Source organism: Lytechinus pictus, chromosome 14, assembly GCF_037042905.1.
Source record: "Lytechinus pictus isolate F3 Inbred chromosome 14, Lp3.0, whole genome shotgun sequence".
NCBI lineage: Eukaryota > Metazoa > Echinodermata > Echinoidea > Temnopleuroida > Toxopneustidae > Lytechinus > Lytechinus pictus.
This window is the reverse complement of record NC_087258.1, coordinates 7,853,044-7,866,666: the sequence shown is the minus strand read 5'-3', so window position 1 is coordinate 7,866,666 and position 13,623 is coordinate 7,853,044. Positions and strand designations below refer to the sequence as shown.

Here is a 13,623-nt window from a genome sequence, read left to right as displayed (position 1 = left end):
CACTTCCATTTAAAACCCTGGCCGGCATGGTGCGTGTAGATGCCTTGTAGTTGTCTTGAGTACAGTCACCAACACTCATCGACGCTCTATCCTGGACAGAACTCTCCAAGACCTCCCCAGATCATGCTGCCATTGCCGGTTATCTAGAGTTACATTAACTGAGCTTTGAAAATCATGAAAGCTAAGCTGAAAAACGATCACACTAAAGATTACCAACACAGAAAAGCACACGTTGGACAGTGGATTATTATTGTTTGGAAAAAGTCCTGACATTTTTAGGAAATGTCTTTGTTGATTTGATTGTTTCTCAGCAATTACATAATTTCTTACAGAATCTTTTGCTATTTTTGTTTATTTACTCATGCATGCAGACACTTGGATAGTCATTTTATTGGATTCTGTGCGAATTCATTTTGAAATTGTTACACGTACCAAAACTGGCATTTATCTATTTAACTGTAGATATTATCCTGTCTTTTTCATGGTTTTCTCTTAGGATGTTCTGGCACGTACCATACGGAGTGAGGGATTCTTTAGTCTCTGGAAGGGCTTCACTCCGTACTACACTCGGTTGGGTCCACACACCGTCCTCACCTTTATCTTCTTAGAGCAGTTCAACAGGATCTATCGAGAAAGATTCATGAAATAAACACAAACTACACCATTATTAGATCTTACCGTAGCGGGCACGAGAGGAACCAACAAGGGAAGATTAGGGTATTTTCCCATGCATGGACTCAGTGGCGTCGGAACACTCATACACTGCAAAAACTCTGGTGTTGATTTAACACCAGCCCGGAATCTATATATGTCTACACCAGAGAAGTGTTAATCAACACCAGTTTTGTTTTGGTATAACACCAGATAGGTGTTATACAACACCAATTAGTATCGAAACAGCATCGGTTTGATTCCAAACTGGTGTTGTTTCAATACTTCTCTGGTGTGGACATATATAGATTCCGGGCTGGTGTTAAATCAACACCGGAATTTTTGCAGTGTATCAGACAAATGATGGGAAGAAGAGTTTGTTGTGCGTTGCCAATCCAATACTTCTGCATATTTAAATGTTCAGGGGCCTTTAACACAACGCTTAGCAATGATCGTAGAAGAATATCTCTATGAATAATTGCATTGAGACAATTTACAATCAATTGTGAATATCAAACTTACAATCAATTGCTAACATTTGTGTTACGGGGCCCTCATGCCAGGGGCAAAATATTGTATGTCAAACATGACTTACACCTTCAATCATTTGGCTAATCTGAATGTTCGGCATGCCGCATGTGTGAGGACTGACATATTTAATGTAGGTGGCAGGGTGGTTGAATTAAATATTTCCTACCTCTCTAATTTTATTTTGACCCAAGTTACTCTAAGACATTGGCCTTCAGACCCTTTAGTTTTTAGTCTGAACCGATCATCTAGTTCATGCCTAGGTCATCAATCATGTAAAATATCTTTTTGTATGGTTAATATATATCGAGTTGAATGTATTTTATACATTTTCCCACAAAATTATTGCCATGTAGGCCTCTTAATAGAAATTAAAGCAATAAATTGTCCCCAAGAAGAGGAGGGAAAAGGAATTGAAAGATTATGCACAGTAAGAGGGTCAAATGAATCAAAGTGTATTTTGTGTAAACTAAACTTTACCCAAAACAAGACGATTGAAAGGCTCACTTGCTGAAATAATCAATACTTTAATTTGTCATTTTCTGTCACTATTCTTGCAATCCAATATTTATTCTTACGTAAATAGCTTTGACAATTCTTGGGTACTATTAAATAAACTAATTATTGAATGGCATTATTATTGAATATGAGCTTGTAATGACTACATTGCATCTTATTACTGCGTCCTCCGATAATTATGTGATGTAGCCTGTTACATTGTATGTGACTTGTAGAATAATTGAATGGACTTGTTTGGAATATAAGCTTGTTTTTCATGACTATATTGCATCTAATTGCAATTAGATTACAAAGCCTCCTTTATTATATGTATTCTATCTTGAGACATATTATGGTGCAGTGGATGAGACGAGAGATTCTTGAAAATTGAGTACAGGGTTCAAAACCCTGCTTCAATGGTAATGTTCTTAGTCTTGGCAGAATTTGAAATTTGCATCTCTTTACCCAGGTGAAGAAAGGGACTGGGGGCATAACACATAGCTTAGAAATTCTCACCATTGATTACATTACACTTAGATGTCAATGGCCCGTATTCTGAAGTCGGGTTTAACTTAAACTCAGGTTTAAAGTTGTGGTTTAAGTATGGGAAGCCATAAGTATCAAAATTTTTATGGAGTTGTATGTTTCTTATGTTTACTGTGCTCTTTCTTGATTCATCGATAGTAAAGACAATCATCTATTTATACTTCCTAGACCATTATGAATGAATGATTTGAGAGCCAAATGAGCTGAAATATCATATCTCTACCATTAGTGATTTATGTAACAATTGGCTAACCATACTTAAACCACAACTTTAAACCTGAGTTTAAGTTAAACCCGACTTCAGAATACGGGCCAATGTGATTAATATTAGCTTGATGATCATATGATCAAGCGCTATAGCCGGCTCATATGTTTGTGTTTTTCAGCTTACGCCTAAATGCGTATTGCCCAAATTCAGCCAGCACGGTCAAACACAACACAATGCATTGAAACGAGTTGATACAAGGTCAATACGTAAACAAAAGTAGAGACATCGTGTTCTTACTTGCTAGTTTAAAATTTGTAAAGTTATCTGTAACTGAACATAATCAAAATCCGTACAAAGAAAGACAAGGGGCGACCAGCAAATGCGAATAAGGCTCGCGACTTTGAGCAACAGCAAGCAGCTTGCGCACTCCATTGCTGTTTTGCCACTCGTTTTACCTCAACTTGGCTCGTTTCAGCTCGCATCACCTTGTGTGTAATTGTGTACGAGCTTGTACACAACGGGCATGATGACCACAAGCATTGTATTATAGGGCAAAGGTAATGACATATATCAGCTGATGTCTCAGTAACGTGTCAGGGAATTTCCACTAGCTCAGAGGATGATACCATGTATTCAGGATTTTGAATCCGTAAAAAAAAAACCTCAGCAGTTTAACATCATTAGATACAGATATGTTGTGGATCAATGGATAAGTCTCCGGACTTTGAACCACAAGGTTGGGGTTCAAATCTCGCCACAGTGCTCGCGTCCTTTGGCAAGGCATTTATCTACATTTGCCTCCTTCCACCAAGTTTTGCAATCATTTTTTTTTTATTTAGTAGGAGTCAACTAGGTTTGAGATGCCAGTGAAGCAGGGATATGCATGAGCCAATTACGACCTTGTCAAGTTTTCATGCACAAATTAATGCAGGAGTGGTAGGTATGGACTGTCCTACTCTTCGTCGTCCTATTCTTTAACGAATATCATGCTGACAAGATGTCAACTGTTTCAAGACCAATATGAAAGGAGTCTGACATGGCTCTGCCTTATTCTGTTTGAGGTAACTAAGTTACAAATATGATAATTTTTTTGTTCAATCTATGGTTTTTGAAGTTTTTGAAGCATGTTTTAATTTTATGCAATAGTTTTTTTAATAGCAAGAAAGCTTTGGCTTGCCATACTGCAGTGGGATGAAAACTAGAGCATAACATTACAAACGGTACTATTATCTATTTGTGGAGGTTCTGTGGTCTAAGGCACCTGGCTATACATAGAAAGTCCGGGGTTCGATCCCCGGCCGCGGCAGCTATGCCCCCTGAGCAAGGCATTTAATCTACAATGCTCTTATCCTGCTTTCAAATAAATGGAAATACTATATGCATTATTGGTAACTAGGTGTGAACTTGTTTTTTTTTTTAAATAATGGAACCAGCCATGGGAGATCTCCTAAATTTGACTTATAATCATGTGCCACTTCACGGATGTTTGAATGAAAACAAACTTCTCCTCATCATGAAAAAATTCCCTTTTTCACTGTGGATGTTAGCTTTATTGACATCACAATGAATGAATTGGGTAAAAGTGTGATTGATTTAGTTTGCTATTCCAGTATTAAGTGTTCAATGTACTACAAAGATAGGGATACGAATTGATGTATCTAACTCGTATGATTTTGAATAATAAGGTTTCAAGTCTTCTATTTTGCTGAAGATATGAAAAAAGTATTAGTGCATGTCAGCGTTTGTATATAGATATATAATGACCATACAAGCAACATAGTTGCAAATAGGTTTGAAATATAAAAATGAAAGTGAATATGTATTTTTTTTTCTGTGCTTGCAGAGTGCTATTCAGGATCATTTTTATCCTGTAAAGTGCATCAGACTGCCCTAATGAGAATAAAGTCGTTAAGCCCTTTTAAGAATTTGAATTCACGCATCCTGTCTTTATTGGGTTTCTATACGTCAATGGTAAATGTTAAGTTTTTTTTAGACTGATGTGTACCTGTAAGTACAGTATTATTTAGCCTATTACTTTCTTTGGCTTCTTGCAGAAAGTACTATTATAGTGAAGACATATAATGTATTTGATATCCTCTGTCTTCTTTATTAAACAAGATTTATTCATGACGTGCGAAATGCTCTCTGGTTATAAAAGCATCACAAATGCATTTATGTAAAAAAGGCCATTTTGAAATTATAAATTGCGCATGACCAGATTATGGTTATTGTCCATGTTGCCTTTGAAATTACTGAGATAACCGTATTAGAGTCATGTATTGTATTTAGAAAAGGGTCACTATACTAAGGCCCGGTCCCACTGCACTTACAGATGCACAGAGGATGTAAAGTGTAAAAAAAAATCTTGCCATCCTTTAGAAAACGCTATGCTGTGCTATGCTATGCTATAATGCTATCATGAACGATTTCTCCTATAATATGTGCAATAAACATCAAAAGTCAAACATTTATAACATCCACTGAAAAAGGGCAAAATATCGTCCCCACTCTCTGAGAACTGGCCACTCCACAAGACACGCCTCCACGTATCAACACACATACTTTATGCAAACGAAGAAACTGCATCTTAAACCCTATTTATTTTAATGGAGTTCAATTATGAATTAATGGTGAATGGGTCATCCAGCGGCGTAACAGGGGTCGGTGGCCAGGGGGGGGGGGGCAAGAGCCAAAAATGTCCCGGTCATATCATGGTATGAACAGGCATAATCATGATAATTGTGTAATGAGGCGACTATTTTGAGAAGGCCAGATATCGCGTATCGGGCAGAATTTATCTTTAAAAGAAAGTTGCGAGCGAGCAAAAATTTTGACCTTTTTAATACAAAAATCAAATTTTGTGATATATTTTGACATGATTATCCAGAGAATAATATATTTCACTTTTCTCTCTTTAGATTCCTTTTTTGTGGTCTGTACGCCACTGTGAACAGGATTCTTTGCGGCAGTAGCGTGAAGAGTAAAAAAAAAACGAGGTGCGCAGTATAGCACATGTGCTAAAAAGTTGCTTTATATAAGTCCCGAGCGAGCGAGAAAAAATCACCTCATCATGAGAATCTAACTTTAAGCCCGGGGGGGGGGCACTCAGTATATAATGCATAGTGGGTATGTGCCGCGGAGGGGACCCCCATTTTTACACTCAAATTTCCGTTCCAGGGCATATTTTCATCTTATTAAGAAAAAGAACTAAGAAAGCCGCTCCGAAGCATAGCATTTTCTTCTTATCGAGAGAAAAGAAGAAAGAAATCCGCTCCAAAGCTTCGCATATTTTTCGTTACGCCGTTCCGGTCGCATTGATCCGCCACAATGAGCTGCAATTTTGGTGAAAAGCGGCCGCTGAGCGCTGTCCGACCATCGCCTCTGCGCGAGCGCACCCGGCGCCCGTGCTGCTGGGCTAGCTGCATATACACGTATGCCCGTTCCATAGGGATGCACACGCAAGCGATCCGTTCCAAGGACCCCCCGTTTTCACAAACATTTGTCGTTCCGAGGACCCTCCTTTTTACAATAAGCCCGCTCCAAGGCCCCCGTTTTTTGTCTCGCCTGCGGCACATACCCACTACTTTTTTGGTCGAGTGCCCCCCCCCCCCGGGACTTTGAGCTATTTTTTTTACATTATATTCAGTAAATAAAATCATATCCTACACTTTTCCTTTGCTTTTCTTTCCTCCTTTTTTGTTTGTTCTTGTTTGTAGAACTTTTGGGGCCATGGCCCAACCCTTCCATACGCAGTGCTGTGCGGTTGGGGTCCGGGGCGGAGCCCCGGAACTTCTTGATATCAAAACCATTTAAACCTCGCAGATTGCCGCTATTTTAATCAAATCGCGAGCATATACAGAATATAGCTTTACACTACACATTTATTCAACCCAGTTGCGTAATGAACCAAATATTTTGAGGGGGCAAAACATAGTAATGTGGGAAAAATTTGTAAAAAGTCGCCAGCGTGCAAAGCGAGCTGGAAAAAATGCCTATTGAAATTAAATTCTAATTATGTGATAGATTTTCCATATAGCACAATGTTGTATGCAGTCCATCTTTCTTCCCGCTCTTTAATTTCAATCATCGGCAGCCCGGTAGTGGTATTATTTTTTTTCTTGCCCCTTTTAATTGTTTGTTTTCCAATTTTGCTTTAGACTAATTACATTCTACCTTCGTTTCCCGCTATATTGTTTGCCATTTTGTCATCTTTTTATTTATTTCCAACGTGCTAATGCATTATACATATAGGCCTATTTCGGAATGATTTGTTCTTTCTCAAATGTTCTTTCGTACATTTTCCCGCTTTCCTTCCTTTTCCATTAAAAAAAAAAATCTTCGTTTTCTTTTCCTCCTTTCCTTTTTCCCTTTCTTTCTCCCTCCTTTTTTTCTTTTTCCCGTTTTTCTTTTATTATCCCGGTGAAGTCCGCCAGGGGGGGCAACTTGCCCCCCGCCTGTTACGCCACTGGGGTCATCCTAGCTGTTAAGGCCTACATGAAATTGGATTTGGAGCAGTCTATTTCAAGAAGGACAATTTATAAACAATCATGATAATCAAAATCACATCAAAATAAATTTTCCTTTCTCTATTAAATGTACGTTCTTCTGGTAATTAAAAATAGTTTTACAGGCCCACTAAGAGAATATTTTTTTCCAAGGGATATGACAGTAACTCCAGAAAGACTACGACCTAAAGGCATTTTTGTGACATTCACAGCTAGCGCAAAAGCATTCTACAGGGCCGTAGCCATGAATTCTTGTGGGGGTGCTCTGAATTAGAGAAAAAAGGAAACCTTTTTCCATTTTATATTCAGTTGGACTCGACTCATGTGGTCGGGGGGGGGGGTCATTGGAACTTTCTATCAACCAAGCTAAAATGAACGACTTTCGTCCTTTTTTCCTTTTCTATATTTATTGTTTATTATTTTTATTCTCTTATTTATCTATTAATCTATGTATTTATTCATTCATTTTATCTGCTTTTGCTGTCGGTGTACGGCGCACAGTGGGCCAGGAGTGAGCAAAAGTGCGCCAAAACTGGTTTTGGGACATGAAATTATTTTTTTATGTTCTAAGTAAAGATAAGGCCCTCTAGAATATCACCATGTAATATTTTTCCAAGAAATTAATTATTAGTTGCCCATTTTTATTCAATATTACCGGAAAATGGCTATTGGGATACAACTGTGTAAATGACAATTTTTAGTTATAAACATTTTAACAAAACGACTTGTTTGAAATATTTCCAATTAAAGGTGCACTTTGATTAATAATTATTTTAGGTGATCATAAAGTTTAAAGTTGAAATGATTCTCCTTTCAGAAGTAATAATGGACGAAACTACTCAATAATGGGGGGTTTTAGCAAAACATTCTTGTTACAAATTGCTGCGTTCAAAATACAATGGCGGTCTTCGTAATAGTTCATGCTTTACAATGATACCAAATTTAGCTGCATATACTTGCATATTTTTGAGGTATACATGTAATCATTTTTCCTTCCACAAATTTGCCGTATTTATCACATAAAACCGTCCAAGTTAATGTATTATGCGCACCCCGACCGTTGCGGTGAAATTATACGCATCCCAGTCGCATACTGCGATCGCATTGGGCTATACCTTTGAAGCTTTATATGGCCAGTGCTTCCACAACTTAAAACTGGAATTCCTTATTTGAGCTCCAAAATTTCCTTGAATTTGGACAAAATTCCTTGAATTAGAGTCTGGAGAAAACCTGTCTATATTTTTGCGTTACAAGCCTAGTTGTTTCACTGATCATGTGCAGCGTGCATGTGCATCCTCCAACTCAAGGTAGATCCGCGCGAATGCAGCAGTACCATAGACATATAGTTATTCAATTCAAGACTTTATTCCAGACACAGCTGCATATGCAGAGGTCCATATCAGCAAATAACATACATGTAATACATCAAGACAAACATACAAATATAATACTGGAATAAACAAAGAACAAATAAGGTACAAACAGTCAAAAAGGAGAAAAACAAATCACACTAATAACTAGGAACAAACAATGAATACCTAAAACAAGTGGTTAAGCAGTAAGTGAATAGTACAATGGAAATATTTACATATGGCAAAAAGAGTAACTTGTCTCGAAAAAGACAAAAATACAGACTAATATTAGTAGACCACTAGTTACTTATGACTCTGCTAACAAATTGTCATACCAACGCTTCCACAGTTCTGAGGTGTACCTCGTACAGCTCTGTAAGGGGTTAACCAATATATTTACAATAGCATTTTCAGAAATGTCAATTCTCTCAAGAAACTTAAAAGTTAGGTTTCTAAGAACGGCTTGAGATGAAGGTACATGAGCGTCAGCGAACATTCTACTAGCACTAGAGTGCCTAGGTAACTGAAGAAGCATTATCATAGCATCGTTATAGGCTACCATAAGTTTCCTTAAACTGCTCTTTTTATATCTGCACCACAAATGTGCAGTATACAACGGTGTACAATATGCTCGAAATAATGCAATCTTTAATCCATGGGAGCACATAATGGAACGTCCTGCACAGTGTGTTTCCTTGTGCATAAAGTTTGCGACACTGTCTATAAATATCTCTATCATCACATAGGTCCTCTGTTAAAAAATGACCAAGATATCGGGTCTCCTTACAAACTTCAAGTTTGGTGCCACGCAGATGGAAATCTGGAAACACTAATCTATTATGATCTTTACAAGTAACAAACATGACTTTTTTCGCATTAAATTTGACATCATTATCTATACCAAACTGAGTGCAAACATTTAGCAAACTCTGCAGCCCGGCAGTTGACGGACTAAAAATTACAAGATCATCAGCATACATCAAGTGATTAATCTTGGTACAACCAACTAACAGCCAGTACTACAATCATTCAATTTCACAGATAAGTCATCCATGTACAAGTTAAAAAGGTATGGAGACAATATACCTCCTTGTTGAACACCATTAACAACAGTAAACGAGTCGGACAGGCAGCTACCCCATCTAATCATCATAGTTTGGTTACCATACCAATATATCAATATCCTGATCAAATAACTTGGTATCCCCCTATCATACATTTTTGGAAGAGTTTTCCATGATTGACTCTATCAAATGCTTTGGAGGCATCAAGAAAACATAAAAACACTGAGGAATTTCTCTTTTGATAGCTCGCAATGATCTCTTTTAGAACGAAAATACACATATCAGTTCCATGTTTCGCTTTAAAGCCAAATTGATTATCACATATTGAAATATGTTTTTCTAACCTACACATAATTATCTTCTCCAAGACTTTAGAAATTACACTTGCTAACGCAATTGGTCTATAGTTATCTTTGCTAGCAATTCGGCCCGCTTTGTCCTTCAACACAGGGACCAAAATAACAGATAGCATACTATCGGGTAGTATTCCATGAATTAAAACACCAGAAAAGCATACAGCAAGTAAAGGACCTAATTTGGAGTTAGCATACTTTAAATGCTCCGCAGTTATACCGTCTTACCCGCATGACTTATTGCCATCAAGTTTCGTAATGGCTTTTACAATTACTTCCGGGGAAACAATCATATCATCATGAAAAGAAACATTGTTCACTAAAAACATTTCACTTCTAACACAGTTTAGCAGATCCTTATAGTGCTTTCTCCATAGTTCACATATTTCATTATCTCCTGTTACACCTTCAATGTTTGTAGGTGTGGGTGATTTACTATTATTCATGTACCTGATTTCTTTCCAAAAATCATTATAACTCTTATTCTGCAGTTTACTAGCAATTGAATCTGCACGCATAGTGTTTTCATTATTTTTAACAAAACGTAAAGCATATTTAAATCGCGCATTCGCCTTATTTTTCAACTCAAAGAGAGGGCCATTTTTAATTTTGCCATCTACCCAACGCAAAAGAGCTTCTCGAGCCTGTGAGTGAAGCTGTGCAACATGTTCATTCCAGCCAGGCTTTGAATGTCCCTGGACCCTTTTAAACTTATACAAACAATCACTTGCATCACATAAAACATCTACAATACTGTTATACAAATTACATAAGTCACCTATGTGACCACTAGTTGTACAATTAGGATCATTACAAGAAAAGGCATCAGACACCAAATTTATTTTATTTAACCCTAACTCAGTTCGGCGGCAATATTCATCTTTAAGACTTTAATCATTAATCCTCACCCAATTCATCTTCCCTTTTCTAATATTATTCGAACCAGCCTTCATGTGACCAGGCAAGTGCCCCAAATAAATTGATATACTAATTGGAATATGATCTGCGGTAGCAAATTTGTATTCTATCTTAATATCCTCGATGGAGTCATGAGCATCTGCTGTACTAATACAATGGTCCAACCAAGAAGTGGTATGCCAAGATTCACTAACATATGTATAACTTCCACCTGGTAAAAAATCAAGACCTGATAAAACATAATTATTATCACTACAAAATGCCTTCAAGTGATTTGCAAAAAGCGAACAATGATCAGAGATGTCCGCATTCCAATCACCAACTATAAAAACACTTGTGGTATCCAACTCTGCCACAGCAGAAGAAATATAGCCTAATTTCTCAAGAAAAAGACTTTCATTATCTAGACTTTCAAAAGGGGTGTATACATTCATAATAACAAAATTTTTATCATCTGTAGCAATTTTAATACCTACAGCCCAATCAGTATTATATTTGATTTCACTTATTAGGTGTTCATATCTACAGTGCGTATCAAAAAAAAGTTTACACTTTGAAAAAGCCCTGGGAATTCAAAAATATACAACATGTGGGTAAATTTTTTCACATATAATCTTGGCTTTGGGTCTCATCTATCCAATAAAAGTAAAAGTTTTGACAGAATGTTACACTTACGAGTGAGCACTGTCCATTTTTGTAAAGCTCGCAGAAATCTGTTTGCGCAGAAATGCTCGTTTTCACGCTGAAAAGGGCGAAATCAAACTTACCCTGCGAAGCATTTCTCATACATTTCCCTTGCACTTTTAGTCAATTGAAATAAAACGGATACATTCAAGCATTTTGCAACAATTTTGCCACCCAAATTGAAATTTCAACATTTAGTAAGCACAACCTTTACCCTTTTTTGTGCGAGCTGGATCTGAGGACATAACTGAATCTGAACAAAAGTTTATATCAGACATCTCCAACATTTTTTCACTGAGTTTTTATCATTTAAAGTGGGTTTACATTTCATTTTTCATTTAATACTTGTTTCTCCACACTTTTCCCAAGCTTGACAATGATTAACAAAAAGTAAAATCAAGCCTAAGCCATTTCATGTAAATCACAGCTCAGTGTAAAGCAAATATCGTCTCGATGGCCTCGGTGTGTGGGGGAGTGGGGTGGGGCACAATGCACTCTTCGAAGTGTTTTGGGCAATGAAACAAGTTTAAAAAGATAAAAGATGTCTTCAAATCAATTTTACTAGCTAAATTCCACGTTTTCTTCATGATTAAGGTCTACTTTTATTTGCATAACTATTTCAAAGTTCTGCGCAAATCATTTTTCACTAAATTTTCAAAAGTAAGTGGTGCTCACTCAAGTGGAAATATTTTTCGACAGTTATATCGTCATTTGCTTAAATGGATCTGTACCAATGTTAAAATGTGGAAAAATCTTCAGGATATTACAAATGTATAATTTTACAGGATTTGTTCAAAGTGTAAACTTTTTTTTGATACGCACTGTAGTATTCCAAAGGATAGCAACTCCTCCAGGTATTCGACCTTGGACAAAACCATTTCTAAGATCTGTGGTAGATTCCCCAATGCCATGATATGAAGGATGTAGAGAGTTAATTCTATTTAAATCTTGCTTAGCTAGCCACGTTTCTTGAAGACATATAATATCTACATCTTCATTGAAAAGATGTTCAATGACATAACGACGGCTTTTGTCAGCAGTATACTCTGTACTCTTTTGTCTGCAGTACTCTGTGTGCGCACATACATGTCTCAGCATGCCAAGGGAAAGGAAAATATAGCACACCAGCCAGCATGTAAGAAAATTTAAATAAATGTGGATTTATTTTGTGTGAGAAATTAAACATTTTTAAGATTCATCATTATTTTTTTCTTTATTTTCCTCGAAATTCAATCAATTTCCTTGAATTCTAAGATTTCCTTGGATTTCCTCGGATTTCCTCAAATATCCCTAAATATTCCTAGACTTTTTTCATTTTTCCTTGTAATTCCTTGAATTGTCAAAATTCCTTTTAAAAATCCTTGTGGAGTCAAAAAATTCTTAAAATTCCCTAAAACAAGGAAATTTCCTTGCAAGTGGAAGCACTGTCTATGGCCTAATTCAACATTATGTCGATTGAATTGTTCGATGTTTTTCCCTAGTCGGTCATGAGGGAAGACGTAAGGGAAAAAAATCGACAGTAAAGAAAAAGAAGAAAAAAGATAAAGAAGAGGGAGACAAAAAGAACATCAAGAAAAAGAAGAAGAAAAAGAAAGGGGAGGAGAAGAAGAATGGGGAGGGGAGTGGGATTACTTGCTTGTGTTGATTAAGCCGATTTTATGACAATTTTCTACATTTTTTCGTATCCTTTATTATCATTTGACCTGCTGTTTGTCTAAGTAAACGTGAGCCTAGACATCAGCGATGACGTTAGTACAAACGACACAAATTAGGTACCTTCAGAACAGTTTGTAATTAGACGTTATTACCGAGGAAAATTATTGTATATTCTTCTTATTTGATAAGCCATCCTTACTGGGGGGTACATTTAATTTTGATAATTACAGGCAAATTTCATTACTCTCATGTATCTTGTGTATTATTTTCTTGAAATTGTTATTCGAAAACGACGCTCATATTACCTAAAGGCTTGATTCCACGGCACCTATATATGGATGCAAAGAGGATGTCAAATGGGAAAAAAAATATTGCCATCCGTTGGAAAGCCCTATGCATACGTGCTTCATACGCCATATCCATCGAGCATCCATCCACTGCAGGGGTGGCGGTGCGAAGTTGAAAGTGGGGGGGGGGCACAGGGAAAAGGGCGTTTTTTTTTCTTTCGAAAAGGGCACTATCTTAAAACAAAGGAAAAAATGACTTATCTACAGTGGCGTAATGAGCTTAAAATTTTGAGGGGGCTAGATATGTTGTATTGCGTAAAATCTATTAAAACCTGCGAGCGAGCAACAAATTTCATTTTTATGACGAAAATCC

The 13,623-nt window shown here is 36.9% G+C and overlaps 1 protein-coding gene across 1 annotated transcript in view; it reads left to right on the top strand.

Annotated features, from left to right (window-relative positions):
• LOC129276692 (mitochondrial 2-oxoglutarate/malate carrier protein-like) overlaps positions 1-4,362 on the top strand; it is a 28,321-nt gene extending 23,959 nt beyond the window's left edge. Inside the window, exon 10 of the mRNA XM_064109416.1 lies at positions 497-4,362. Within this exon, the coding sequence (XP_063965486.1) occupies positions 497-649 (153 nt within the window). The 3' untranslated portion in view covers positions 650-4,362. The remainder of the gene's footprint in view (positions 1-496) is intronic.
• Positions 4,363-13,623: the final 9,261 nt, after the last annotated feature.